Raw genomic sequence first — 27,445 nt, 5'->3', positions numbered from 1 at the left:
GGTCTAAACCAGGTCTAAACCAGGATAAACCAGGTACTAAACCAGGTCTAAACCAGGTCTAAACCAGGACTAAACCAGATCTAAACCAGGTCTAAACCAGATCTAAACCAGGTCTAAACCAGGACTAAACCAGGTCTAAACCAGGACTAAACCAGATCTAAACCAGGTCTAAACCAGGTCTAAACCAGGTCTAAACCAGGTCTAAACCAGGACTAAACCAGATCTAAACCAGGTCTAAACCAGGTCTAAACCAGGACTAAACCAGATCTAAACCAGGTCTAAACCAGGTCTAAACCAGGACTAAACCAGATCTAAACCAGGACTAAACCAGATCTAAACCAGGTCTAAACCAGGTCTAAACCAGGTCTAAACCAGGACTAAACCAGATCTAAACCAGGTCTAAACCAGGTCTAAACCAGGACTAAACCAGGACTAAACCAGGTCTAAACCAGGTCTAAACCAGGTCTAAACAGGTCTAAACCAGGACTAAACCAGACTAAACCAGGACTAAACCAGTCTAAACCAGGTCTAAACCAGGTCTAAAACCAGGTCTAAACCAGACTAAACCAGGACTAAACCAGGTCTAAACCAGGTCTAAACCAGATCTAAACCAGGTCTAAACCAGGACTAAACCAGGTCTAAACCAGGACTAAACCAGGATTTAACAGGACTAAACCATGTCGCATGGACCGTGTCTCTTCCTCTTCTATCAATAATATTTTTAATACGGTTTAGTAAAGTTTGGGCTTTTTATTTTCTTTTAGCAGACAAAACATCTTATGTTACGATATCTTAGTCTTTGCTTTTCTATGGCAAATCAAGTAATCCAAAGTATTCAGATTACGTTACCCACTTTAAATACCTTCATGGATTATGTTACAAACTACATTTTGGGGTATGTAATCTGTAATCTGTAGTGGAATACATTTTAAAAGTCACCTTCCCAACACTGTTTATGGAATTAGTTAAATCATAATTTTAAAAGTTGCATTAGTGTTTCTAAATTCAAGAAAATGTACAAGGATAAAATAATGATGAACAATGTGGCTAAGGAAAATGTTTAAAGTTAATGAAAGCACAAGAGAGAGATTGTAACGTACATATGGCTCATTGGTTTGGTTTTAGGGGTAGGGGATTGATTTTTAAAGAAATAAAAAAAAAAAAAAAATCTGTGAAAGGAGCAGGGTTTATAAGATTGATCTTCCTGTTCCTTTTGTTCATGCAGCAAAGACAAGGCAAATCATGGTTAGAATATGTATGTATGTTAATTGTCAGATTTTGCCGTCGTTGTTGTTCTCTTTAAATTGATGCCAACAAAAGAAAAGCGTGAGCAATAAATAAATAAATAAATAAATAAACGTGTCAGAATGAATTGCACTAATTAAAAGTGTTTGGGAGAAAAAAGAAAACAAAAAGAGGTTAATTCAGCTCACCTCATGATTGAAACATGTGTCTAAAACAATTATTTACTGTGTTTTCTGGACTATAAGTCTCTTCAAAGTATAAGTCACACCAGCCAAAAAATGCGTAATGAAGAAGAAAAAAACATATATAAGTTGCATTTTTTGAGGGAAATTTATTTTGTAAAATCAGAGACCAGGAACTGACATTTTATCTTAAAAGTCAAGTTCTAGTAAAAACAATAGAAAGAGAGAACAACAGACTGTTAACGTCACATATGAACAGTTCTTCAGATAAACTATAACATAAACAACAGAACAGAACGAGTTTAACAAACTCTCCATCTCACTCCAAATCACTAAATCCATTCAATTCTTCATCCTCGGCGTCACTTCTGAGCAACTCCACGACCTCCGGAGGTAAACAGAGCGCCTTTCCTCTTCTGTGTCGCTGTCGTCAGACTCAGCATCAGTTCCAGTTAGAATTATTCGGGTCTTTCTGAATCCCGACAGGATGGTTTCGGTGTCACTGAAGTCCAGGCTTTGTCCATCCATCCAGTGACTTCAGGAAAGTTTCATGGTGCATCCCCCCGATGTCACAAGTTTCTCTCTCACTCCAAACTTTGTTTCTGCTGCTCGATTACCGTTTTCAGCTGCAGATTTCACGACTTGCATCTTGTAATCTGCAAAATCAGATTTTCTTTTTGGGGGCATTTGCGTTCAGTTTTCTCAGTTGTTTTTATTCATTGTTACAGAAGTAACGGTGCGATCGACTGACATGATACAGACAGGACAGAGGCTCTTTCTGCAGGAGACATGCGCAGTAGAGCCAAGTGACAGTGGTACAGGAGGAACAGGAGCAGCAGATACTCACACACAAGACTAGAACCTCTCACCGCTTCAGTGTGAACATTTTAATATATAAGTCGCACTGGAGTATAAGTCGCAGGAAACACCCAAACAATGAAAAAAAGTGCGACTTATAGTTCGAAAAATACGGTAACTAGACTAAAAAAATATTATAGGCTCTTATAGTTTAAACTGGAACAAAAGCTCAGGATTCAAATTAGGCCTGGGTATCATTAAGAAGTTGCCGATACGATACATACCTCGATACAGTGCACTTTCGATTCAGTACGATATATTTTAAATCGATTTGATACAGTTCAATAAAAATAAAGGCTAAATCATGTCTGTGACGCTAAAAGTCTTTGTTAAACCACTTTTTGTGCAAAGTTCATATGAAACACAAACATTTTATTCATCAAAACAGTGAAAATGTCAAATGTGTCGCACAAAAAAAGTTTTCTTCCTCTAAACAAGCACCAAAACTGTAGCTGTAACAAAATAATTTAGTAAAATATACCAAAAAATACTCTTGGTGAAATATCGACACAGCAGCCCACGATATCGATACTGTATCATCACATTAAGCGATACGATATATCGATATTTCATTATTTTTGCACACCCCTAATTCAAATCACAGTGCTCGTTTTAAATCAACGCTGTGTAATGTTAAAGCCGTACTGTGTGACATTCTCAGTGGAGATAGATAAAGTTACATGGTGGGGCTTTAAACAAATCCAGCGGCATCGGCATTTTGCGAAGACTGAAATATGCCCTGCTCATATTTTTTTTGCCTAAATTGACATATTAAGCAGCCCATCTCCCTCTCCAGAGCCAGAAAACGCTTGGTTCGACCTTTCTGTCCAATCCTTCTGCTCCTCTGTTTTTACCATCTTCTTCCCCAGACTCATTCTAATGAATCCCGAACTCTATAATCGAAAATATAATTAAACATAACGTATCTTGTCGTTAAACCCGCGTATGACGACCAGGAAACATTTTCATCTCCGCAAATCCTCATCCTTAACGTAAAAAAAAAAACACGCCGCTTGTTACATCCCAATTAGATGTAGCCGTTTCCAAATCATTCCTGTAATCTACAAGGGCCCAATTAATGCATTTTAAGTGTCCGGTGGATTGGCGGGGTATTCCCAGCGCTCCCAGTTTGTCCATATGGCTGTAGGCTGTGTACATACCGCGCTAACGAGCCTTCCCGATCCAACTGCCAGCTCCGGCTATAATGACCACCTCCTAATGCGCTATGGTGGATGTTTACATGCTGGAGCCATGGCTGGAGCACTCGCGCATTGTTTTTGTTTAAGTTTTCTGTCCCCAAATGTGTCCTAAACTCTGGGCCGGGCTCTTAACAGCGCTCTACCTGATTTTTTTTTTTTACAGCCTTAAAATGTGAGAGACGAGTTCATTTTTTTAATCGTTCGCAGCGGTCCAAAGTTATTCCGCGCTTACCTTACGCTTTACTCGCAACTTTCCGAGGCCGGGGTGGAGTTTGACGTCGTCTAGCATGCTTACACGCACTTCCTGATTATCGGACAGTAAAAAGCTTTGGAATTATTTGTAGACAGCGCACAGTAGACTTATTTTTACCTCGAGAACTGCTTGTACAATTTATGTGTACTACTTTGGAAAACTTACACGGTAAAGGTCCTGAAATCAGATTTGAATTGAATCTTGGTGCAATAGGCGAGTTTCAGCTGATGTCATTGTTATTAAAAGCCCGCGTTGCATGCTGGGAAATATTTTGGTCGGAGGCAAGAAACACGATAGCGTCAAACACAGTGCGTAACCTCGCGTATTTATCCCCGATAATGGTAAATTCCTGCTGCATTATCAGATGCACAAATAGAAGCACGGAAGAAGGAAAATGTCTTTTTCGTATTCTGAGTGAAAAGAACCGCTAACGGTGAATTAAACGGCTTTCAAACATCCGCAGAGCAAACGTAGAAGATCCTAACAAACCGTGGACTCCAACAAGTTCAACAACACATCGAGACTCTTGGAGGTTTTCATCTTTTCTGCTGTGAATGGCCCAGGAGTTTCCACCAAGTCATTGTGGATATCGCCCAAGTGAATATTTGTCCAGGTAGTTGGCGATTCTGACCAGAAATTTGGTTTGGTCCAGGTTTTGTCAGGGTTGAAAAGGGTGATTTGGCTCCATCGATGCTTATGACCAATTTCTGGTCAAATGGTCTTGGGTCCTCTGCCGTTAGAGTGGATAAATAACCGGGATCAATACCCTTTACGTGCTTTTCTCGCTCCGTCCGTCATGTTGAATTAGTGTTTCTTGCCGCTGATCAAAATAATTCCCAGCATGCAGCTTTTTTCAACAATGAAACTCACCTATAATCACAAATCATCAATGATCAGTTTGGGGCTTTGTAACATAGAGAGATCTACAGTCAATCCTCTGTCAGTAACACTGTGTTTCAATTCAGACGTCAGGAGTAAATAGGAATATTTTGGGAGGTTAAATTGCACTGAATAAATGTCTTGTTTATGCTCACAAAATTCATGTTCGCACGGTCATGGTAATTTTGTTAATTCAATGAAAGTTTTGGAAAAGTCATGGAATTTTAGTGTCTCTTTCACACAACTACAGCGTTCTGTTAAGTTCTCATGAGGCTGTTATGATTATTTCTGAGCGTCTGCATCTTTTCTTTAAAAGAGATGACAATAAATGCACTGACAGGATTTTGAATGTTAAAAACTATAATCCCAAACCATAAGGTGAGTGGAAAGTAGGGTTGTACCGATCTGTTCGGATCGGAAATCGGGGCCGATCACATGACTGTGGACTCGATCCAGACTCGGATGTTATGCTCCGATCAGTATTGGAACTGTACTAGGGGTGCACTCGCACTGGGACGTTTGGGCTGTGCCCTGCTCAGACGCTGTTGCCTGTGGTTCTGTGGCCCATGTCGTGTGCTGTGGTCCAAGACAAGAAAAATATCCGATGAAAGCTTTTGGACATCGGCAGTGTGCTATGCATTTTTTCACCCTTGTCTGGCTGCTCCTTGCATTTGCACCTCTACAAGAATTTTGGTGTGCGTTTTCAGTTTCTTTTGAATCTGTGGCTCATGTTCACACCTGCGCGGACGATGTTGTCGTTGGCGGCGCTGTTTGTTTGCATGTTGCGCAGTGGAGTTGGCGCTTTTGGCGGTCCTGAAAAAAAAACTGTCTATTGAGCGATGAGACCGACGTGGGTCCTGCTGCGGTGTGCGCTTCTCTGTTTGAGACCAGACTGTAGTAAAAGTAAAGATTTTCAACAATGATGGTGCATGGTTAGAAAAGTTAATAAAATTAAAGTATTGGACATTTGATTTTTCACACTAAGTTCAACCCAGATACTACACATGAAAATCAGTCCAATCTGATCCTCCACACGTCCTCGATCTTATTTTTTGCTCTTAGTTCATTTGATAATGTTTTGTAGAAGTATCGAATCAGGACTTGGTATCGGCAGATACTCAAAATCAAAGGACTCGGTCAAAAAAATGTGATCGGGACATCCCTAGTGGAAAGGGTTAACATTTCATTCTTAGCCCTAAAACTCTGACCAATTCTACACATGTAGGTGCTGTAAAATCATCCAAAATTCACATTAGGTCATGAAAAAGTGGGAGCCATGTTCATATTTCTACTTTCACTGTCTCCACTCGCATACCTGTACTTAGTCGTGCTTCTGTCGCTATTTTGCTCAAATAAAAATGAACAAATGAAAACTTAATATGTTGAAATTCCTCTCCAAAGAGACGGAGTCCCCAGTCCCTTTTATAGTTTTGAACGGGAAGTGGATCTATTTCTATTATTGATTAGCTGAGCCTTTATTGTCTTTTCTCAAAGGATGATCGACTTGTCTTATAGTTTCAGCAGCAGAAGAAAATCATAGCATGTCTTCTTCTTCAAAGGAGCAGGTCCCTCAGACAAACAGAGAGCAGCTGTGCCTAAAGATTGGTTTTGTGCTGGACTCATAGACAGCTGCTCATTAAAGACCTGATTTAACCCGCTCTGTAATGTGGGCCGCAGATGAGCTCTCTCTGCTCCGGACCAGCTGGGTCAGCCCACAACGCTTTCAAATAAAAGGGACTTGGGATGAAACACTCAGCGCTGATGGACAACAAGAGGGCAAGAATAGCAACACCGAGTGGAGCTGTCGCCATCAAAAACTGAAACAATAAACAATAATACTGAAATGAATTTGTGCCGCTGACACAAAAACCCCACAGCAGGATTGTCCCCCGAAACTATTCTAAATACTGTAAATTCTGGACTGTAAGCAGCTACTTTTTTCTCACACTTTGAACCCTGCGGCTAATAAAACGATGCGGTGAATATATGGACGGATTCTTTGTTTGGCACATTGTCCGTTCGTATATAAGGTCTGTGGTTTGGCATCACGGTGGATACTCGCAGCTTGAGTGCAGAAAACGTGGCTGTCTGTGCGATAACACATGGATCTAGGGTTAATATGAAGTTGCTACACGAGCTCGCGATATTGAAAGTGCTTCCCATGGATCTATTAAAATAACTTCTTGGGTTCTTTTTAAAGACAATGCAGTAAAGTGTGTTTACCTTGTTGACATGTTTCGGCTGCTCGCTGCAAGCCATCTTCAGAACTGTCACCGGTGTTGGTGGTGACGTGTCGTATATCAGCTGTTGTTACTTCCTGTAGGCGTGGTCAGCCTGATGGACCTGGCAGGTCGCTCAGACTGACCACGCCTCCCGTCGCCCGGTGTCTCTGGAGGAGGGTGTCCCAGGTGTGTGAAAGGAGGAACGCGCCGTCATCACGGTTAATGCTGTCCGTGCCTTGTTTCCTGATTTCACTGTCCTCCTTGATCCAGCGTTTGAACTTGTTGTTTTCCGATCCAATGACCCGAGCCCCGTCCCAATCCATAATGTGGTTGTTCCTTTTACTTTTAACCACATTATGGATTGGGACGTGGTCAGTCTGAGCGACCTGCCAGGTCCATCAGGCTGACCACGCCTACAGGAAGTAAATACTTTTGCGTGCCCCCTGTCCAATCAGAACCCTTCCCGACATCTAGATGTTCAGCGGAATTAACTAAAGGTGATTTTCCATGTAAACCTCAATTCGGAATTATTATTTCCATGTAAACTCAAAGGAGAATGTTTTAATTTTGAACTATTTAAATTTAACATCATGTAAACGTGGCCATTTTGAGCTCATTTAATCCACTTTTTTGTCCTCCTTTAGATAATTAGTTGTTTAATATTTTACCTACAGTGGGAATGAGGAATTTTAGCTCTAGATTAGACCTGGAATAGCCCTGTTATTGATACTTCAACATGGAACTGTCATCAATATTCCCTTGGGGTGTGATGCTAACTGGAGGCTCTACTCTGTTTGAGACTCTGTTGGACTTTAATCTGATCTTTAATTTATCTTTATTTTCTTTCTCCATCAGAAAGCATTGACTAAGTTGGAACTACAAGCTTATTTCAATCCGTTTTGTGTTTCTTGTCTTTCTTTCTTTGTGTTGCGTTTCCAGACGATCTTAAGACTTTTTGACAGTCTTTGTTTATGTGTGCGTTGTGTCACCAAGGTAACCCCTAGACATTCCACCACTAGATATACACGTAGACCACCCCCGGCACGATGATGTCACTGTAAAGTTAAATGTTCACCTCACGCACTCCGAGCAATTAAACTCAACAAGCTTTTTTCATTAGAGTACACTCCTTATAAAACAGCTTTTATGTTTCAGTTCAGCTCGGTCCACTTAATTACACCGGACGATTTCACTAAAAGACTTCACCACACTGCACCGTCTGGACTTTACTAGAACGCACGAGATAGAAAAGAAGAAAGACAATCAAATACAATCAGAACATTTTGTGGAATATCTTGCCAATTTATTGTTATATTGTTCACAGAGGGAATAAAAAACACATTAGTGAATACGTTATACAGAAGGTTTACGTGTCCAGACCTCACCAGAGTCCTGCACCGGGTCGGGTGTCCAGACCTCACCAGAGTCCTGCACCGGGTCGGGTGTCCAGACCTCACCAGAGTCCTGCACCGGGTCGGGTGTCCAGACCTCACCAGAGTCCTGCACCGGGTCGGGTGTCCAGACCTCACCAGAGTCCTGCACCGGGTCGGGTGTCTGCAAATAGTTGATGAAACGGCCGAGTTTTAATGATCTGGAATTTTTCTTGTGTATTTATTACATAAAACCCACAACGGAGGTGATTGGGTCTGGTTCAGTCCTCGTTCAGACCTGGTTTAGACCTGGTTTAGACCTGGTTTAGTCCTGGTTTAGACCTGGTCCAGTCCTGGTTCTGTCCTGGTTTAGTCCTGGTTCAGTCCTGGTTTAGTCCTGGTTTAGTCCTGGTTTAGACCTGGTTTAGACCTGGTTTAGACCTGGTTTAGTCCTGGTTTAATCCTGGTGTAGTCCTGGTTTAGTCCTGGTTTAGACCTGGTTTAGACCTGGTTTAGACCTGATTTAGTCCTGGTTTAGACCTGGTCCAGTCCTGGTCCAGTCCTGGTTTAGTTCTGATCCAGTCCTGGTTGAGTCCTGATGTAGTCCTGGTGTAGTCCTGGTTTAGTCCTGGTGTAGTCCTGGTTTAGTCCTGGTGTAGTCCTGGTTTAGTCCTGGTCCAGTCCTGGTTCAGTCCTGGTTCAGTCCTGTTCCAGTCCTGGTCCAGTCCTGGTTTAGACCTGGTGTAGTCCTTGTCCAGTCCTGGTCCAGTCCTGGTCCAGTCCTGGTGTAGTCCTGGTCCAGTCCTGGTCCAGTCCTAGTTTAGTCCTGGTCCAGTCCTGGTTTAGTCCTGGTCCAGTCCTGGTCCAGTCCTGGTTCAGTCCTGGTCCAGACCTGGTGTAGTCCTGGTGTAGTCCTAGTTAAGTCCTGGTTCAGTCCTGGTTCTGTCCTGGTTCAATCCTTGTTCAGTCCTGGTCCAGACCTGGTGTAGTCCTGGTGTAGTCCTTGTCCAGTCCTGGTTCAGTACTTGTTGGGTCCTGGTCCAGTCCTGGTTCAGTCCTGGTCCAGTCCTGGTTCAGTCCTGGTCCAGACCTGGTGTAGTCCTGGTGTAGTCCTGGTGTAGTCCTTGTCCAGTCCTTGTTGGGTCCTTGTCCAGTCCTGGTTCAGTCCTTGTCGGGTCCTGGTCGGGTCCTGGTCCAGTCCTGGTTCTGTCCTGGTTCAGTCCTGGTTCAGTCCTGGTCCAGTCCTGGTCCAGTCCTGGTTCAGTCCTGGTTCAGTCCTGGTTCTGTCCTGGTTCTGTCCTGGTTCTGTCCTGGTTCAGTCCTGGTTCAGTCCTGGTCTGGTCCAGTCCTGGTTTAGTCCTGTTCATCTCTTCTCTTGACGTTTTTTAAGCCCGATCAGCCACGGCGTCTTTAAGTGTTTCTATTTTACACTTTTGATGATCCATGTTTTCCGAGTAGTTTATTTTCTCTTTACAACTGCGTGCGTCTTATTGCCGTACAGTAAATACGAGTCCTTCCCGGTCGCGCCGTGGGACCGGTTCAGACTCGCGCCGCTGGATCTCTCCGACGGGACGATGTGCGCTCGCATTCATTTGCATAACAATGAAGCGCGAGGGGCTTTAAGGAGAGTATAAAACCGCACTGAAGATTTCCAAAGATCATTAAAAGATGGCAACTTTCTATTTACAACATGTGTGCTTTAGCTCAAGGTGAACGCGGGGCCAGCATACATTTGCATAGATTAGCATGTTTAAGGAGCGAGGGGACAATGGCGTTTTTGTTCCAAAGTCGATAAATCAAATCAAGGGTCAGCGATGATAGTTGCGGCTCTTTGGCGAGTGTGAGAGGGTAAACCCGTTGGTCCGTAATTCACAGATGAATATTTATTAGTGAGAAGAGGAGAGAAGAGGAGGGGTGGGACGGGGCTAAACCGCTCAGGTGAAGACATCAGCGTTTCTCATTAAAGACGGGGGATTGTGCGACAGCGACTTCTCCGAGCTTTCCGCCGCGTTACGACGTCGTTAGCCCGTCGTAAATCAAGTGGATTTATACGTCATTTTGGAGAAATCTTGCGATCTCTCCTGGGTCATACTCGAACCCTCCATATGGTCACTAGTACGAGCCCACGCTTCTCGTTCAAGGCTCCACCCACCAGCCGACATCACCCACGCTCCCGCTCAACAATTCTCTGTAAATATTAAAACACTTTAGACGTGGGAAGAGACACAGTGTCCAGACTTTGAACAAGAAACGAGATTTTGACGTAGATTCTGTATCATTTCTAGGGCTGGAAAAAAAAAAAAAATTGTTAATTGCATAAACTGCGTGAGTTCCTGTGATTAATCATGATTAATGATGATTAATCACGTTATATTTTTCAATATAAAACCAAAAATAAGAAAAAGAAAAAACAACTGTTTTCTTCATTATTTGTCTCCAAAACCAAAATGAAAAAACAGATAATAATTCATTTTTTTTCAGTTTTTGATTTTGTGTTTAAATGAAGAATGGAAAAAACGGATAACGATCATTTCCCGTTTTTGTGACTTCTGTGACTGCGATGCTGAACTTTCGTGCTGCATACAGACTGAACCAGGACTTATCCAGGTCCGGGACCAGAGTGGGACCAGAGCGGGACCAGAGCGGGACCAGGGTGGGACCAGAGCAAGACCAGAGCGGGACCAGAGCGGGACCAGGGTGGGACCAGGGTGGGACCAGAGCGGGACCAGGGTGGACCAGGGTGGGACCAGAGCAAGACCAGAGCGGGACCAGAGGGACCAGGTGGGACCAGGGTGGGGACCAGGGTGGGACCAGGGTGGGACCAGGGTGGACCAGGGTGGACCCGAGCTTTGACTCCGAGCCTCCGCAGGGTCTGAGCCTCAGCTTCGAGCTCCGGCCCTGCCATGGGCTCTGAGCCTCTGGTCTGGTCCCGCTCTGGTCTCGGTCTGGTCTCGGTCTCAGTCCCGCTTTGGTCCCGGTTTGGTCCCAGCCTGGTCTCAGTCTGGTCCCAGTCTGGTCCCGTCTGGTCCTGGACCTGGATCAGTCCTGGTTCAGTCCTGGTTCACTGGTTCAGTCCGGCATTGCAGTCACAGAAGTCACGTAAACAGGAAATGGTCGTTGTCCGTTTTTTCCATTCTTCATTTAAACACAAAATCGAAAAACTGAAAAAACAAATAGTTTTCTGTTTTTTCATTTTTTTTTTTTTTTTGTTTTATACTGAAAAACGAATGAACGAATGATACACAGATTCAAACCAATTAGTGAATTTGAAAGTAGTGCATAGTGACTTTTATTTGGAAATGTAAATGAAAGAGCCGTACATTTGTTGTGCAAACAGAACATTGCTTTATCCAGTAGCAGGGCACTAGTGTAAAGTCCATGTTTAAACTTCTTCCTTTGGAGAATCTCACGCAAAAAAAAGAACCCATTTTCAATTCAGTTTGTCAAGTCCTACAATTTTGACTTAATGAATTGAATTCAAAAGTAAAGTGCATGTGATCAGCAGCAGGAAAATAAAAAGTGTTCAGAGTAAATGTCAACTGAAAAAATAAAATCAAACCAAATACAAAACTGAAATGTATTTCCACTGCCAGGGCTTTGATGTTTCCTGTTTGATATAAAAATGAGAATCTCAGTCAAAAACAGTAAAAAACAGAACGCACAACCAGAAAACACTTTCAGTGCAGTTTGTCTATTCCTATTCCTATTTTTTTTTTTTTTATTAAGAATGTGATCACTGGCACCGGCTTCTCGCGGAGGAAAAGTGAGACCATATAAACCCCAATTCTGAATTACTATTTACATCTAAACTCAAAGGAGAGTATTTTAATACCAAATAATTAACTTTGAAAAAAGAAAATAAAATCATGTAAACATGACCATTTTTAACTCATCCACTTTTTTGGTCCTCCTTTGGATAATTAGACGTTTAATATTTTAACGACAGTGGGAATGATTTTAGCCCTAAATTAGAATCAAAAAAACAGTCTTGGTGCCTATTTTAATTTTGATATTTTATTTCTCTCTGGTTTATTTGCCCCAGAATTTCTGCTGCACTGTCCACCATGGATCTATAATAAAATCTATTTTTATTATAATTTGTGGTGAGAGTTTATCGCTGCTTCATGGAGTTCAGCAAATAAAACAGGCACCAAGACTGTTTTTTGATTGGTGTTATTTTAAATTAACTTTAAATTAAATGTTGGAAATAGAGGTCGAAATCTGTCTTTTTGTTTGACACTAAAACCGAATAATGAAATAAACTGTTTTCCCATTTTATTGTTTTTTCGTTCTTCATTGAAATTCTGTTTATGTGTATGTATAAGAGAGAGAGATACTTACTGATAATGTCACGAAGTGCCAGTTTTTCTTTATTGTTTTGAATCTGTGTCATTCGTTCGTTAGTTTTTCAATATAAAACCAAAAATAAGAAAACGAAAAAACAACAATTTTCTTCATTATTTGTCTCCAAAACCAAAATGAAAAAACAGATAATGATTAGTTTTTTCAGTTTTTGATTTTGTGTTTAAATGAAGAATGGAAAAAAACGGATAACGGCCGTTTCCCGTTTATGTGAGTTTTGTGACTGTGATACCGGACTTTTGCACTGCATACGGACTGAACCAGGACTGATCCAGGTCCGGGACCAGAGCGGGACCAGACCGGGACAAGACCGGGAGCAGACCGGGACTGAGACCGGGACAAGACTGGAACTGAGACCGGAACTCAGACCGGGACCAGACAGGGACTGAGACCGGGAGCAGACCGGAACTCAGACCGGGACCAGACCGGGACTGAGACCGGGAGCAGACCGGAACTCAGGCCGGTTCCAGACCGGGACTGAGACCGGAACTCAGACCGGACCAGACTGGACTGAGACCGGGAGCAGACCAGAACTCAGGCTGGTTCCAGACCGGGACCAGACCGAGACTGAGACCGGAACTCAGACCGGGACCAGACTGGGACTGAGACCGGAACTCAGGCCGGGACCAGACTGGGACTGAGACCAGGAGCAGACCGGAACTCAGACCGGGACCAGACCGGGACTGAGACCGGAACTCAGACCGGGACCAGACCGGGACTGAGACCGGAAGTCTGACCGGGACCAGACTGGGACTGAGACCGGAACTTAGACCGGGACCAGACCGGGACTGAGACCGGAACTCAGGCCGGGACCAGACCGGGACCAGACCGGGACCAGACTGGGACCAGACTGGGACCAGACCGGGACCAGACCAGAGGCTCAGAGCCCACGGCAGGGCTCGGACCCTGCGGAGGCTCGGAGTCCGCTCTGGTCCCGCTCTGGTCCCGGTCCTGGATCAGTCCTGGTTCAGTCCGTATGCAGTGTAAAAGTCCGACATCGCAGTCACAGAAGTCACGTAAACGGGAAACGGCCGTTATCCGTTTTTTCCATTCTTCATTTAAACACAAAATTGAAAACTGAAAAAAACAAATTATCTGTTTTTTCATTTTGGTTTTGGAGACAAATAATAAAGAAAACATTTTTTAAAATTGTTTTCTTATTTTTGGTTTTATATAGAAAAACAAATGAACGAATGACACACGGATTATTATGAAAATGTCTCTTTTTCCAGCAGTCCGCTCTTCTGTGTTCCTGCTCTCGACATGAGCGTTTACGTCTCCTTGGCGCTGGAGCGTATTAAACCCACTAAAACCCTGTGAAACGTCTCGTACGGCCTCGTTCCGCATAAATATCTGGGCTGTCTTGTGAGCGCTGATCGTTATCGTAGCTGCCATGTTCTGGAAGGTTCTCCACGACCCCACGCTGCCCCCCGCACACTCCTGCCAGCTTAAGTGGTCTCTAATAAAGTTACTCTGTGATGCATTAATAACCTCTACCCTCCTCTCTCCCTTCCTCTCTCCCTCCCTCTCTCCTCTCCTCTCTCTCTCCTTCTCTCTCTCCCCTTCTCTCCCTCCTTCTCTCCCTCGCCTCTCTCTCTCTTCTCTCTATCTCTCTTCTTCTCCCTCTCTCTCCTCTTCACTCTCTTCCTCTTTTCCTCCTCTCTTCTTTCTACCACCTCTCTTCTTTTCGCTCTCTCCTCTTCTCTCTCTCTATCCCTCTCCTCTCTCTTCACTCTCTATCTCTATCTCTCCTCTTCACTCTCTTCTCTCTCTCTCTCTCTCTCTCCTCTCCACTCTCTTCTCTCTATTCTCTCTCTCCTCTCTCTCCTCTCTCTCTCTCTCTCTTCTGCTCTTCTCCTTTCTCTTTCTCTCTCTCTTTCTACTGTCTCTCTCCTTCTCTCTCTTTCTCTTTCTCTATCACTCTCCCTCTTCACTCTTTCTCTCCCTCTTCTTTCTACCCTCCTCTCTCCCTCCCTCCTCTTTCTACTGTCTCTCTCCTTCTCTCTTTCTCTTTCTCTATCGCTCTCCCTCTTCACTCTCTTTCTCTCCCTCTTCTTTCTACCCTCCTCTCTCCCTCCCTCCTCTTTCTGTCGCCTCTCTCTTTCTCTATCACTCTCCCTCTTCACTCTCTCCCTCCCTCTTCTTTCTACCACCTCTCCTCGCTATCTCTCTCTCTCTCCCTCTTTTCCTCCCTCCCTCCTCTTTCTATCACCTCTCTCCTTCTCTCTCTTTCTCTATCACTCTTCACTCTCTCCCTCCCTCCTCTTTAGACCGTTTCTCTCCCTCCCTCTTCTTTCTACCACCTCTCTTCTTCTCTCTCTCTCTCCCTTCCTCTTCTTTCTACCACCTCTCTCCTTCTCACTATCTCTCTTTCTCCCTCTCTCCCTCTTCACTCTCTTCCTCTTTTCCTCCCTCTTCTTTCTACCACCTCTCTTCTTTTCGCTCTCTCCTTTTCTCTCTCTATCCCTCTTCACTCTCTCCCTCCCTCTTCTCCCTACTGCCTCTCTCCTTCTCATTCTCTCTCTCTTTCTCTATCCCTCTTCATTCTCTCCCTCTTCTTTCTTCCGCCTCTCTTCTTCTCACTCTCTCTTTCTCTCTCTCTATCCCTCTTCACTCTCCCTCACTTCTCACTCTCCTTCCTCTCTTTTTCTCTCTCCCTTCTGTCTTTCCTCTTCCCCCTCTCTCCCCCTCTCCCTCCCCTCAATCTCCATCCCCCTTTCCTCCCGCTGTCTATTTTCTCCTCCCTCTCTTCCCTTTTCTCTCTCCTGCCCTCTTCCTTATTTCTCTCTCCCTGTCTCCCTCCCTTTTTCTCTCCTCTTCTTTCTACCACATCTCCTCTTCTCACTGTCTTTCTCTCTCTCTCTTTCTATCTATCCCTCTTCACTTTCTCCCTCACTTCTCACTCTTCTTCCTCTCTTTCTCTCTCTCTTCCCCTCTCTCTTTCCTCCACCCTCTTGTCTCCATATCTCTCTCCTCTCTTTTTCTCCCGTTGTCTGTTTCCTCTCTCTTTTTCCTCCATTTTCTCTCTCCTCCCTCCACGCTGTTTCTCTTTCTGTCTCCCCATCTCTCCCCCTCTTTCTTTCTCCCTCCTTCCCTCTCTCCTCCCCTCTCTCCCTCTCTCCGTCTCTTCCTCTCTTCTCCTCTCCCACTCTTCTCTCTCTGTCTCTCCCTCTCTTCTCCTTTCCCTCTCTCCCTCTCTTCTCCACTCCCTCTCTCCATCTCTTCCTCTCTTCTCCTCTCCCACTCTCTCCTCTCTCCGTCTCTCTCTGTCTGTCTCTCCCTCTCTCCATCTCTCCCTCTCTCCTCCTCTCCTCTCTCTCCTCTCTCTCCTCTCTCTCTCTCTCCCTCTTCTCTCCTCTCTCCTCTCTCCCTCTCTCCCTCTCTCCTCTCCTCTCTCTCTCTCTCCTCTCTCTCTCCTCTCTCCTCCTCTCTCCTCCTCTCTCCTCCCTTCTCCTCTCTCTCCTCTTCCGTCTCTCTCCTCTCTCTCCTCCTCTTCCTCTCTCTCTCTCTCTTCTCTCCCTCCTCTCCCTCTCTCTCCTCTCCTCTCTCCTCTCTCTCTCTCTCCTCTCTCCCTCTCTCTCTCCTCTCTCGTCTCTCTCCTCTCTCTCTCTTCTCCTCTTCTCCTCTCTCCCTCCTCTCCTCTCTCCCTCTCTCTCTCTCCTCCCTCTCTCTCCTCTCTCTCCTCTCTCCGTCTCTCTCCTCTCTCCTCTCTCTCTCCTCTCTCTCTCTCTCTCTCTCTCTCCGTCTCTCCCTTCTCTCCTCTCCGTCTCTTCCCTCTCTCTCTCTCGTCTCTCCGTCTCTCCCTCTCTCTCTCCTCTCTCTCTCCTCTCCCTCTCTCCTCTCTCGTCTCTCTCTCTCTCTCTCTCTCCTCTTCTCCGTCTCTCCTCTCTCTCCTCTCCTCTCCCTCTCTCTCCGTCTCCTCTCTCTCCTCTCTCTCTTCTCCTCTCTCTCTCCGTCTCTCCCTCTCTCTCTCTCTCTCTCTCCCTCTCTCTCTCTCTCCCTCTCTCTCTCCTCCTCTCCCTCTCCCTCTCTCTCTCCCTCTCTCTCTCCTCCTCCCTCCCTCTCCTCTCTTCTCCTCCTCTCCACTCTCTCTCTCTCTCTCTCCCTCTCTCCTCCATTCCCTCTCTCCATCTCTCTCCTCTCTCCCTCTCTTCTTCTCTCTCTTCTCTCTCTCTCCTCTCTCTCCCTCTCTCTCGTCTCTCCTCTCTCTCCTCTCTCTCTCTCTCTCTCTCTCTCTCTCTCTCTCTCTCTCTCCCTCTCTCTTCTCTCTCTCCTCTCTCTGTCTCTCCCGTCTCTCTCTCCTCTCTCTGTCTCTCTGTCTCTCTGTCTCTCTGTCTCTCTTCTCTCTCTCTCTCTCTCTCTCTTCTCTTCTCTCTCCTCTCTCTCTCTCTCTCTCTCTCTCTCCTCTCTCTGGCTCTCCCTCTCTTCTCCTCCTCTCCCACTCTCCTCTCTTCTCTTCCCTCTCTCCTCCATTCCCTCTCTCCATCTCTCCTCTCTCCTCTCTCCTCTCTTCTTCTCTCCTCTCTCCCTCTTTCTTCTCTCCGTCTCTCCCTCTCTCTTCTCTCCCTCTCTCCTCTTCTCATCCCTCCTCCTCTCCTCTACCCCTCCCTCTCTCCTCTCTCTCCCTCTCTCTTTCCCTCCCTCCCTCTCTCTCCGTCTCTCTGTCTCTCCCTCTCTCTCTCCTCTCTGTCTCTCCCTCTCTTCACCTCTCTCTCCCTCTCTTCTTCTTCTCTCTCTCTCTCTCCCCTCTCTTCTCCTCTCTGTCTCTCTCCCTCTTTCTTCTCTCCGTCTCTCCCTCTCTCTCTCTCTCCGTCTCTCCCTCTCTCCTCTCCGTCTCTCCCTCTCTCCGTCTCTCTGTCTCTCCCCTCTCTCCTTCTCTCCGTCTCTCCCTCTCTCTGTCTCTCCCTCTCTCCATCTCTCCCTCTCTCCTTCTCTCCGTCTCTCCCTCTCTCTTCTCTCCCTCTCTCCTCTTCTCAGTCCCTCCTCCTTTCCTTCTACCCCTCCCTCCCTCTCTCTCCCTCTCTCTTTCCCTCCATCTCTCTCCCTCTCTCTTTCCCTCCCTCTCTCTTTCCCTCTCTCTCTCCCTCTCTCTTTCCCTCCCTCTCTCTTCTCTCGTCTCTCTTTCCCTCCCTCTCTCTTTCCCTCCATCTCTCTCTCTCTCTCTTTCCCTCCCTCCCTCTTGCTCTCTTTAATTATTTCGTTCTCTGAGTGTTGGAGCGAAACGCAGAGGGGAGAAAAGTGATGACATACTTCTAATGAATCCTTGAATAAATAATACGACCTGTCTAAAGCTCAAGGCGTCCGGAGCCCGAACCGACGCGCACGAGAAACCCAAACACACACACGGAAAAAGGACAAAAAAAATTAAAAAAATAAAAATAAAATCAGTGCGATAGAAAACGGGATTCGTTTGTGCCAAGAGAGAAACAATAATCAGACGGAGAAGAAGAAAAACGTTTATGAACCCGCCTCTGTTCATGACGCAGTTTCTAAAATTAAAAAAATTATGTGGTTGCTTATGTACAGCGATGACGAAACTTTACAAATATTTATGTACTAGGGATGGGCGTTCGATTAAATGTTCTTAATCAGTCGTCGGGAGACTTAACGACTGATTTTCAATGAATTATTAATCATCATTATTATTACTATTACTAATCTGCATAAATATACTGTACTCAACTCACACAGTGGTGGGACGTCAGAGCTTGTTCTCTGCTGGTCTAAAAAAATATCTGAATCACAGACTGATGTTAATTATTATTGGGGCCGGTCAAGCAGAAGTAAACAACAGGGCCAAAAATTCAAGTTAATTCATCTGATATAAAAATGTATTGAACAGATACATATGTACTCTAGTTTATGAAACTGTTGACCTTTTTTCTGTACCATTTTTGGTTCTAAAGTTACATATGTTTTAAACAGACCATGTATGAAACATGGAACAAAAACTATTTTTCCCAGATTTGAAAGACCTGCAAAAATCATGTAAATAAATGGATGTATTTGATCATATCTTGTGTTATTCCATCTTTGAACTGTTGATGAAGGAACATGATAAAAAAAAAAAAAATGTATTTAAAATGATAAAAATTTGCTTGGAAGGACTGACATATTTTATAGAAATAGTTTCCTTTCATTTTGAAGTAATATTAAAGTATTTCAGAAGAAAAAACTGACAAATTATGTAAAATCCTGCACCTTCTACTTGTTTGTACAATTTTCCCTCCGTTACTTTTCCCTCCGTTACCATGACCTTTCTTAATAAAAAATCTCATGACTCAAAAAGTAAGAGGTTTTTCAACCTAATCTTGTACCATATGGTAGAAAACTATATGAAGCAAATATTCAAACCAGTTTGTTAAGGATATGTAAGTGAGAACCAAGAGTTATCACTGTTTGGATTTATTGCCCAAAAAGTGCTGCATATTTCATTCCCTCCGAGTTTTTTTAAATTTTTTGTCAACAACTTGAAAGAATATCACAGGTTTAACTTGACCCTGTTGGAGTGTAACTCTTTCCTACATTCTGATACTTTACTTATTTCAATAGTCCCTCTAGTTTCTGAATAAGAGACATTTGAATGTCAAAAATCTGCCCGTTTCCCTCCGTTACTGCTTGACCAGACCCAATATTGTTATTAAATAATTCCAAATGTTCTGTCCACTTCCTTTCAGAGATTTTCCGATGATTGTGCCGCTTCCACATTAAAGTATTTGACCAATCACATTTCAGCCGTCGTCTGTTGCCAGGCAGAGTCAGAGTCAGAGGTTTCTCTCTCTCTCCCTCTACTACTCCACTCCCTCTCTCCGCCTCTTCTCCTCTCTCCCGCTCTCTACCCGCTCTCCCTCTCCACCTCCTCTCCTCCACTCTCATTTTTCCTCTCCCCCTTTACTCTTCTCTGTCTCTCCTCCTCTCCCTCTCTCCTCTCCTCTCTTATCCTCTCCTCTCTCCCCCGCTCTCCTTCACTTCCTCTCTCCGTCTTTCTTCCTCTCCCTCCCCTCCTTCCTCTCTCCTCCTCTCCCTCTCTCCGTCTCTCCTCCTCTCCCTTTATCCCTCGCCTCCTCTTCTCCTCCTCTCCGTCCCTCCTTCTCTCCTCCACTCCATCTCTCCCTCTCTCCTTCTCTCCTCCACTCCATCTCTCTCTCTCTCCTCCTCTCCTCTCTCCCTCTCTCCTCCTCTCCCTCTCTCCTCCACTCCTTCTCTCCTTCTCTGCTCCACTCCCTCTCCTCTTCCTCTCCCTCTCTCCTCTCTCCCTCTCTCCTCCTCTCCCTCTCTCCCTCTCTCCTCCTCTCTCTCTCCCGCTCTCCTTCTCGTCTCCCTCTCTCCCTCTCTCTCCCTCTCCTCCACTCCCTCTCTTCTTCTCCTCCTCTCCCTTTATCCCTCGCCTCCTCCTCTCCCTCTCTCCTCTTTTCCTCTCTACTCCTTTCCCTCTCCCTCTATCCTCCACTCCCTCTTTCCACCTTTCCTCTATCCCTCTCCTTCTCTCCTCTCTTCCTCTCTCCTCTCCTCTCATCTCCTCTTCTCCTCTCCCTGCCCTTCTCTCCCTCTCTCCTTCCTCTCTTTCTTTCCTTCGAGGGTCAGAGCACAGGGCAGTTTGATTGACAGCTGAAGCCCACACAGACCCTGTTCTTCTTCCTCTGGTCCCCCTCTCTCTCTCTTCTCTTTCTCTTTCTCTTTCTCTCTTTCGTTCTCTCTCTCTCTCGTCTGTGTCACAGTCGTTCTGTTTTCAGTGTCAGACAAGACTCTCGTCTCTTGTCTCTTTTCACCGGCAACGTTCTCGCTCGTCGTTTTGGATTAAAGATGTTGCTATGGAGTAAAATTATCAGTTGACCGATATTTTATGCTCAAAATAAACCTGGTTCAGTCCATTTTTAGTCCGGGTTCAGTCCTGTTTTATTCCTGATTTAATCCTGGTTTTTGGTCTGCTCAAGTCTTGGTTCTTTTCTGGTTCATCTTGGTTCTTCCTGGTCCGGTTATTGGTTTAGTCCTGACTTAGTTCTGGTTTTGGACTGTTTCTATAGTCCGGTTCAATCTGGTTTCGGTCCGATTCTGACCTGGTTAAATCCTGGTTTAGCCCTGGTTCAATCTGGTTTGGTTTTGGTTCTGTCCTAGTTCAGTCTGGGTTTATTCTTGGTTCCGTCCTGGTTCAGTCACGGCTCAGTTCTAGTTTAGTCCTGGTTCGGTCCTGGTTTAGTCCCTGTTCAGTCCTGGTTCACGCTGGGTTCAGTCTCTGTCCATGGTGCTGATTTATTTAATATTTATAAAGTGTGTAACATTGTGTTTGATATTTTGGGGACACATATTATAGGATAAATTTGTTCTTTATTTGTGTTTATCCCATTTCCACAACTGACATTTTTACTTTGTTGCTGTTTCATTTGATTTGATTAGATTTCTTAATTTTATTTTATTTTATTTTTATTGTATTTTATTTATTTATTATTTATTACTATTTTTATTTTTTTATTTATTATATTTTATTTTTTATAATTTTTCATTTATTTATTTATTATTTATTTATTTTTTTCATATTTAATTTTTTTTCCCAATTATATATTATTTTTTATTTTTTATTATTTAATTATTATTTTTTTATTGTTTAGTTATTATTATTATTATTATTATTATTATTATTATTATTATTATTATTATTATTATATTTTTTATTTTATTTAATTTACCAAATAAAATATTAATGAATACATGACTGTACTTATTTTTGTTTGCTTTTTGCTTTCAGATTGGTCAGCTGGTGTTCAAAGGGATGAAGCGCTTGAACAGAATCCAGTCTTTGGTTTTTGAGACGGCTTACAACACCAACGAGAACCTGCTCATCTGTGCTCCCACGGGTGCTGGCAAAACCAACATCGCTATGCTCACTGTGCTCCATGAGATCCGCCAACACCTGCAGCCCGGCGGGGTCATCAAGAAGGACGAGTTTAAGGTAAGAAGCGATTTTTATTCATACTCAGCACTGACATCGCGCTGGGGGAGTCTGTATGTATGTACTGTATTCTCCGGACTATAGGCGAGTTTCAGCTGACGTCATTGTTATTAAAAGCCCGCGTTGCTGCTGGGAAATATTTTGGTCGGAGGCAAGAAACACGATAGCGTCAAACACAGTGCGTAACCTCGCGTATTTATCCCCGATAATGGTAAATTCCCGCTGCATTATCGGAAGCACGGAAGAAGGAAAACGTCTTTTTCGTATTCCGAGTGAAAAGAACCGCTAACGGCAAATTAAACGGCTTTCAAACATCCGCAGAGCAAACGTAGAAGATCCTAGCAAACCGTGGACTCCAACAAGTTCAACAACACATCGAGACTCTTGGAGGTTTTCATCTTTTCTGCTGTGAATGGCCCAGGAGTTTCCACCAAGTCATTGTGGATACACTTAAATCTGTTTTGTTTTGTGTGCGACGTGGAATTATAACTTTAGTAAGATGATTTTTGTTCTTGTGTCTGACTAATTGTTGAACTAGGATGTCGCTTTTTCTCTACTTTGGTATTTTGACTAAATAAAAGACTTGCAGATACTATTAGAGGAGCCCCGAAGCCTCGTTAAATAGACTATTTGAGGTAGTGCAGCGGGTAGTTGGTATTTGAGGGCTGCGTGCCAGAGAAAAGGGACCAGGAGGACAGTGCCGTGATTAATGAGCTAAACCAGTCGCGATCGTTTGTTCCCAGGCAACCAGCACAAATCACAATTTATAGAGAATATGATGGTGGAGTCTGGGATGGGCAAAGTGTAATGGTGATGAATGAGGAGTGTCTGTGTCACTGTGTGTGCGCAGATACCACCAGGACAACACAGACCCTCTAATGTATACGTCTGGATTTCACTAAGGCTGGAGTCGACTTACGAAATGTCCTGTCAGCTGATTAGTCGACTAAAAGAGGGCGTGGCAACAGCTCTCAGAACTATTATGTATCTCTTTTAGGGGTGGGAATAGGGCTGTCGCGGTAATAATAATAATAACTATACATAACACTTGTATAGCGCTTTTCAAGATACCCAAAGACGCTTTACGTGAGAAGACAAACAACGACAAACAAGAGAAAAGACAGTTAATGAAAGTTTTTTTTAAAGAGATGGGTTTTCAGGGCGGTATGCTGTGATGTCGCACCCCTTTCCCCACCCCACATCCCCTGGAGTTATAATTAGAGCCCGACCGATATGGATTTTGCTGTGGCCGATATGAAACCAATATAATGGAAGTTGGAGCTGCCGATAGCCGATATAATCACCGATATATTTAGTGATGTAAAAATTCACTGTAAATGTTGAATTGTTTAAAAAACTTAGGTTTGGCTCTGGTGGATTTTAAATTGGGTTTATTTAGGCAACATTTATTGTTATTCTGCCTCTTTACATCATATTTACAGACAGTAGGTTGACTTAATGGCATTTTTGCATCACATTCTAGACACTAGTGATGGGTATTCCAGTTCTTTTTAGAGAACCGGCTCTTTTGGCTCGGCTCACTAAAAGCTGCTGGTTCTTTTGGCTCCCAAGTGGCTCTTCAGATTGTTTTGTTGCAAGCAGGACTAAAGCACGTCTAAAGCAGGACTGAATCAGGACTGAACCAGGTCTAAACCAGGACTGAAAAAGGACTAAACCGGGACTTATTTATTTTATGCTAAACTACAGTCAAATATGCTCGTTTTTTTTTTTTTTTTTTTTTTTTTTAATCCTACGTACACGCAAATTTCTCAAAGTTTCGTTTTTAGCCGCTGCCGCTGTCAAACCACGAATCTGCACGCGGCGTGAACAGAAAAAAAGTGAGAGAAAGAGAAAACACGGCTCCCAATAAGGATCAGGCTCCCGTCGTTCCCTTCAAAGAGCCGGTTCTAAGAGTCATTTCGTTCGCTCTCCAGCTCTCACTGTGGAGTCCTGGACAGGCTCGGGTACCTGCGGACTTAAAGGTTGTATAGAGGATTTTTAAGGGAAAACAAATACAGTGACATTCCTTTTTCAAATATTGTGCATGCGTGACACCACCTTCATCCTCCACAGCTCCCTCAGTAGAAACTCCCTCCTTACTCTAGAAATCGCACTTGTTTACAGCAAGTTCAGAATGACTGTTGAAGTGACCTGTCTGGAAATAATTTAGCGACCGACACGTCAGTTTTTAGACCCGTCGTCTGCTTCATTCACGCCATCGCTGGAAGAGAACACCAAGAATCACCTCAGTTTGTCTTCGCTCCTTTTCCTATTCTCTTCTTCTTTCAACGACCTCAAAAACTGACTTTCTTTGGCGGCAAACCGGTCGTGGATTCTCGTCCGACATCGCAACAAACTTTGTGCGAACTGCAAGGAAGCGACAGTTTGAAAAAGCCTCTAAGAACCGCTGCATAAACCAACGAGTCAGTTACACTAGAAACGTAGGGAGTTTGATTGACAACCTAACGGCCAATAGAAAATGAGGTAGCCTCGTTTTCTATTGGCTGATGTTTATCTGGCCTCAACACGTTCACAGTTGATAAATTTTCATTCTTTTTTTTTTTTTGGTCATCGTAATTACAAGGCTGCTGCATCTATGTAATAGTATTTTAAACTTTCACTAACAATCTGAAACAAAAAAAAAATCCTCCATACAACCTTTAAGAGAGCACGTGGAGCAGGGTGTCCACAAAGCACGATCTGGTGACTGCTGTCCACGGTCACACAGAGACCCACGGGGATGTCTCTGTGTTCAGGACTTATCTGGAGCTTTATTTCGTTCATGTTTGAGTGTTTAGGAAAAGGCTCATAACGTACCGTATTTTCCGTACTCTAGAGGCTTTGCACCGTCACGTGACCCCTATAGCAACGGTAACTACGCCGCCGTGACACCGGGCACACTATGTCATTGACTTCAGCAGCATCGGAGAAACATGGGCAGGTTTTGTTGTGTATTTGGTTGTTCTAGACGCTCTGAAAGGGATAAAATGATTAGATTCTTCACTATTCCTCTGGAAATTACTCATCAGGAGCTCAAACAAAGGAATTATCGAAAAAATGACGCAGATTATGGATAGCAAAAATAAACCGCTAAGAGATTTCCAATGGTACCATCAAGACACCCGAAGTTTCATCAAGGTATTTGCTATTTAAATTGTTTCATAGTTTATTTAATGAAAGAAGCACATTTACTGAACTAAAATTTCATCAATTTATCCAGGAAAACCCGCACTAGTTTACGATTCAACAAACCCACACTGGGCTCCTGTGATCAACATGGTGCAGGAGTCGAAGAGTCTGTGAGCGGAATTTCGAAAGAATTGTCCATGAAAAGATCCTCGCCAACGTTAGAAAGATCCGCTCACAAAAAGCGATTAATTCTAGAAGACATAGTTGTGGTTAAGCAAGACAATAAAGAAAACATGGGTCCTACGATGAGTGACATGTTTATATGTGCGCTGGAAGATACAGTTTCTACTGCCACTCACACTGAAAATGTTTTCTTTTTACATTTTAGTTCAGTAAATGTGCTTCTCTCATTAAATAAACTATGAAACAATTTAAATAGCAAATACCTTGATGAAAGTGACGTGAGTGTGTCTTGATGGTACCACAGGAAATCTCTTCGCGGTTTATGTTCTCTAGACATAATCCGTGTCTTTTTTTTTGGATAATTCCCTTGTTTGAGCTCCTGATGAGTAATTTCCAGAGGAACAGTGAAGAAACGAATCATTTTATCCCTTTCAGAGCATCTGGATTATAAGACACACTGTCATTAAATGGTCTATTTTTGAACTTTTTTCACAAATAAACCGCACTGGACTTTAAGTGAAACACAACAGTGTGATGGGTGAGTGGTTTTGTTTGTTTGTTCGTTCACTGTGACTCTGGGCTTTGTTCAGTTGTGGCGTGTAGGGAGGGTGCTGTGTGGGACCAACGGATTGTCGGCGTGTTCGCAGTGACTCAGTTGTTCAGTCGTGTCTAGAAGCGGCACATTGCGTTCGCTTTTTCGGTTCGTTCGTCCGTTCCGTTCCTCGTCGGCGTGGAGTGATGAGTGTGTCTGTGGGTGTTTGTCGTTGTGCGGTCGCTGTCTGCTCCTTGTGTGTTTGTGTGTTCTGTGGGTGGTGCGGCTTTGTAGTTTACTGAAGTCGTGCTGGGACACCCGAGTGGATTCGTGTACAGGGCGCTCTGGATTGTTGGGCGTTTTTTGATGGGGTTGGAGCCTTATGAGCGCTCTATGGTGCAGAAAATACGGTAAACATTTTGGAGAGAGCTTCATGTTACGTTGTCGAAAAGTAGCTGTCAGCTTCTTCTGGAGGGGCCTGGAAAGAGCCTTAAAAGAGAGTCCAGAAGGATTAAAGGTGTTCAGAAACATGTCTCTTTATTCGGCTCACACAGGTACAGATCTCTTGATTCAAGTTGATTCACACAGCATCTCTCCACGTCACCTCTCCTAGTACAAGAAGAGCTGACAGCTTTATACTGACCATCTCGTCAGAATATTGACAAACTGTAACTGGTATTTACAGGAAATTCACAGAAATGTTGACCTAGACAGTGTAAACACAGATAGTCATATGTTAAAGAGTTCAGACACTCCCCCTTTATGTCTCATATACATCACAAAGTCCATCATAACATGTCCCAAACTCATTGACATTTTAAAGTTCAGACACTGACTTCTCTTTATGACACATGTACAAGAACATTGAACCCCTTCCACATTGCATGGTGAATTAACATGAATGAAACACTAAAAATACAGAAATTAATTCCCACATAGCTTTAATGCAAAACTCAGACAAACTGCTCTAAAGTAACTCCACACTGTGTCCCTGCAGAGGACAGAGGCGTGTGGGCTGTAGTTTCTCTAATAAACGTCTGCAGAGAAGCTAAACAGATGAAGCGCTGCTAAGAGCCACTGATGTGCTGTTATATCCCCAATATCTCCCACCTGCTAAACTAATCCCTGTCACTGAAAAAATAAAAGAAAATAAAGAAAGTAAAAATAAAATCATTGCTCTGCACAGTTAAAAAAGTATCCACTGATATGATCTGAACAGTAAAATACAGTAAGACATAAAGAGGTATCCTGTCTGAGCTCACGAGTCTTAGAATCGAACTGAATCGTGAGATAGTCGTAGATTCCCGCCCCATCTATGTGTCGCGGACCCAAACTGCACTCCCAACACCACACCAGCAACAAGAACTAAGAAACAATGTATGTATAAAAACAGACTAAACCTGTAAATCATGACTTTAATCTTCCTTTTTACCTTTAAATACCAAAAAATACCGTAAATTCTGGACTATAAGCCGCTACTTTTTTCTCACACTTTGAACCCTGCGGCTAATAAAACGATGCGGCGAATATATGGACGGATTCTTTGTTTGGCACATTGTCCGTTCATATATACAGTCTGTGGTTTGGTAATACGGCGGATACGTACAGCCTGAGTGCAGAAAACATCGCTGTCTGTGCGGTTACACATGGATCTAGTGTTAACATGAAGTCGCGATATTGTCAGTGCACTCAAATAGTTTATCGTCGTGTGATAAAATAAGTTATGACTCTAAATGAACATTAGTGAGGGGGATACGTCTTACCCGTGTGTGTAAATGACGAGAAGAAACGTCTCAAACTTCAGTAGCCGGACATCCACTCAGACCTGATTGATACATCTATCCCCGCCCCCGAGAGAGTCTGAAATCTGCTGAAATCCTCCAAGACACTGACATGATACAGACAGAACAGAGACTCTTTCTCCAAGAGACATGCGCAGAGGAGAGACGGGGGTGATGCGTCGAAGAAGATTCTAGTTTGATTGTGTTTTGAACTGTTTTTTTGCGCTTCATGCACACACCCTCCTCATGGAAAACACACGAAGAAATGCAGATGACGCAGCTTTTATGTTAACGGCGACTGAT

General features: G+C 43.8%; 1 protein-coding gene across 1 annotated transcript in view; it reads left to right on the top strand.

Moving 5' to 3' along the window:
* Positions 1 to 27,445, top strand: part of ascc3 (activating signal cointegrator 1 complex subunit 3) — a 323,589-nt gene that overhangs the window by 107,573 nt on the left and 188,571 nt on the right. The window contains 1 exon segment of the mRNA XM_055163753.1: positions 21,314 to 21,517. Coding sequence (XP_055019728.1) covers positions 21,314 to 21,517 — 204 coding nt within the window.

The sequence above is a fragment of the Boleophthalmus pectinirostris genome, unplaced genomic scaffold (assembly GCF_026225935.1).
Source record: "Boleophthalmus pectinirostris isolate CB_2022bp ecotype Guang Dong unplaced genomic scaffold, ASM2622593v1 HiC_scaffold_6, whole genome shotgun sequence".
In the NCBI taxonomy this organism is placed as follows: Eukaryota; Metazoa; Chordata; class Actinopteri; order Gobiiformes; family Gobiidae; genus Boleophthalmus; species Boleophthalmus pectinirostris.
Note: the sequence above shows the minus strand (reverse complement) of the source record. Positions and strands in the feature narration are given on the sequence as shown.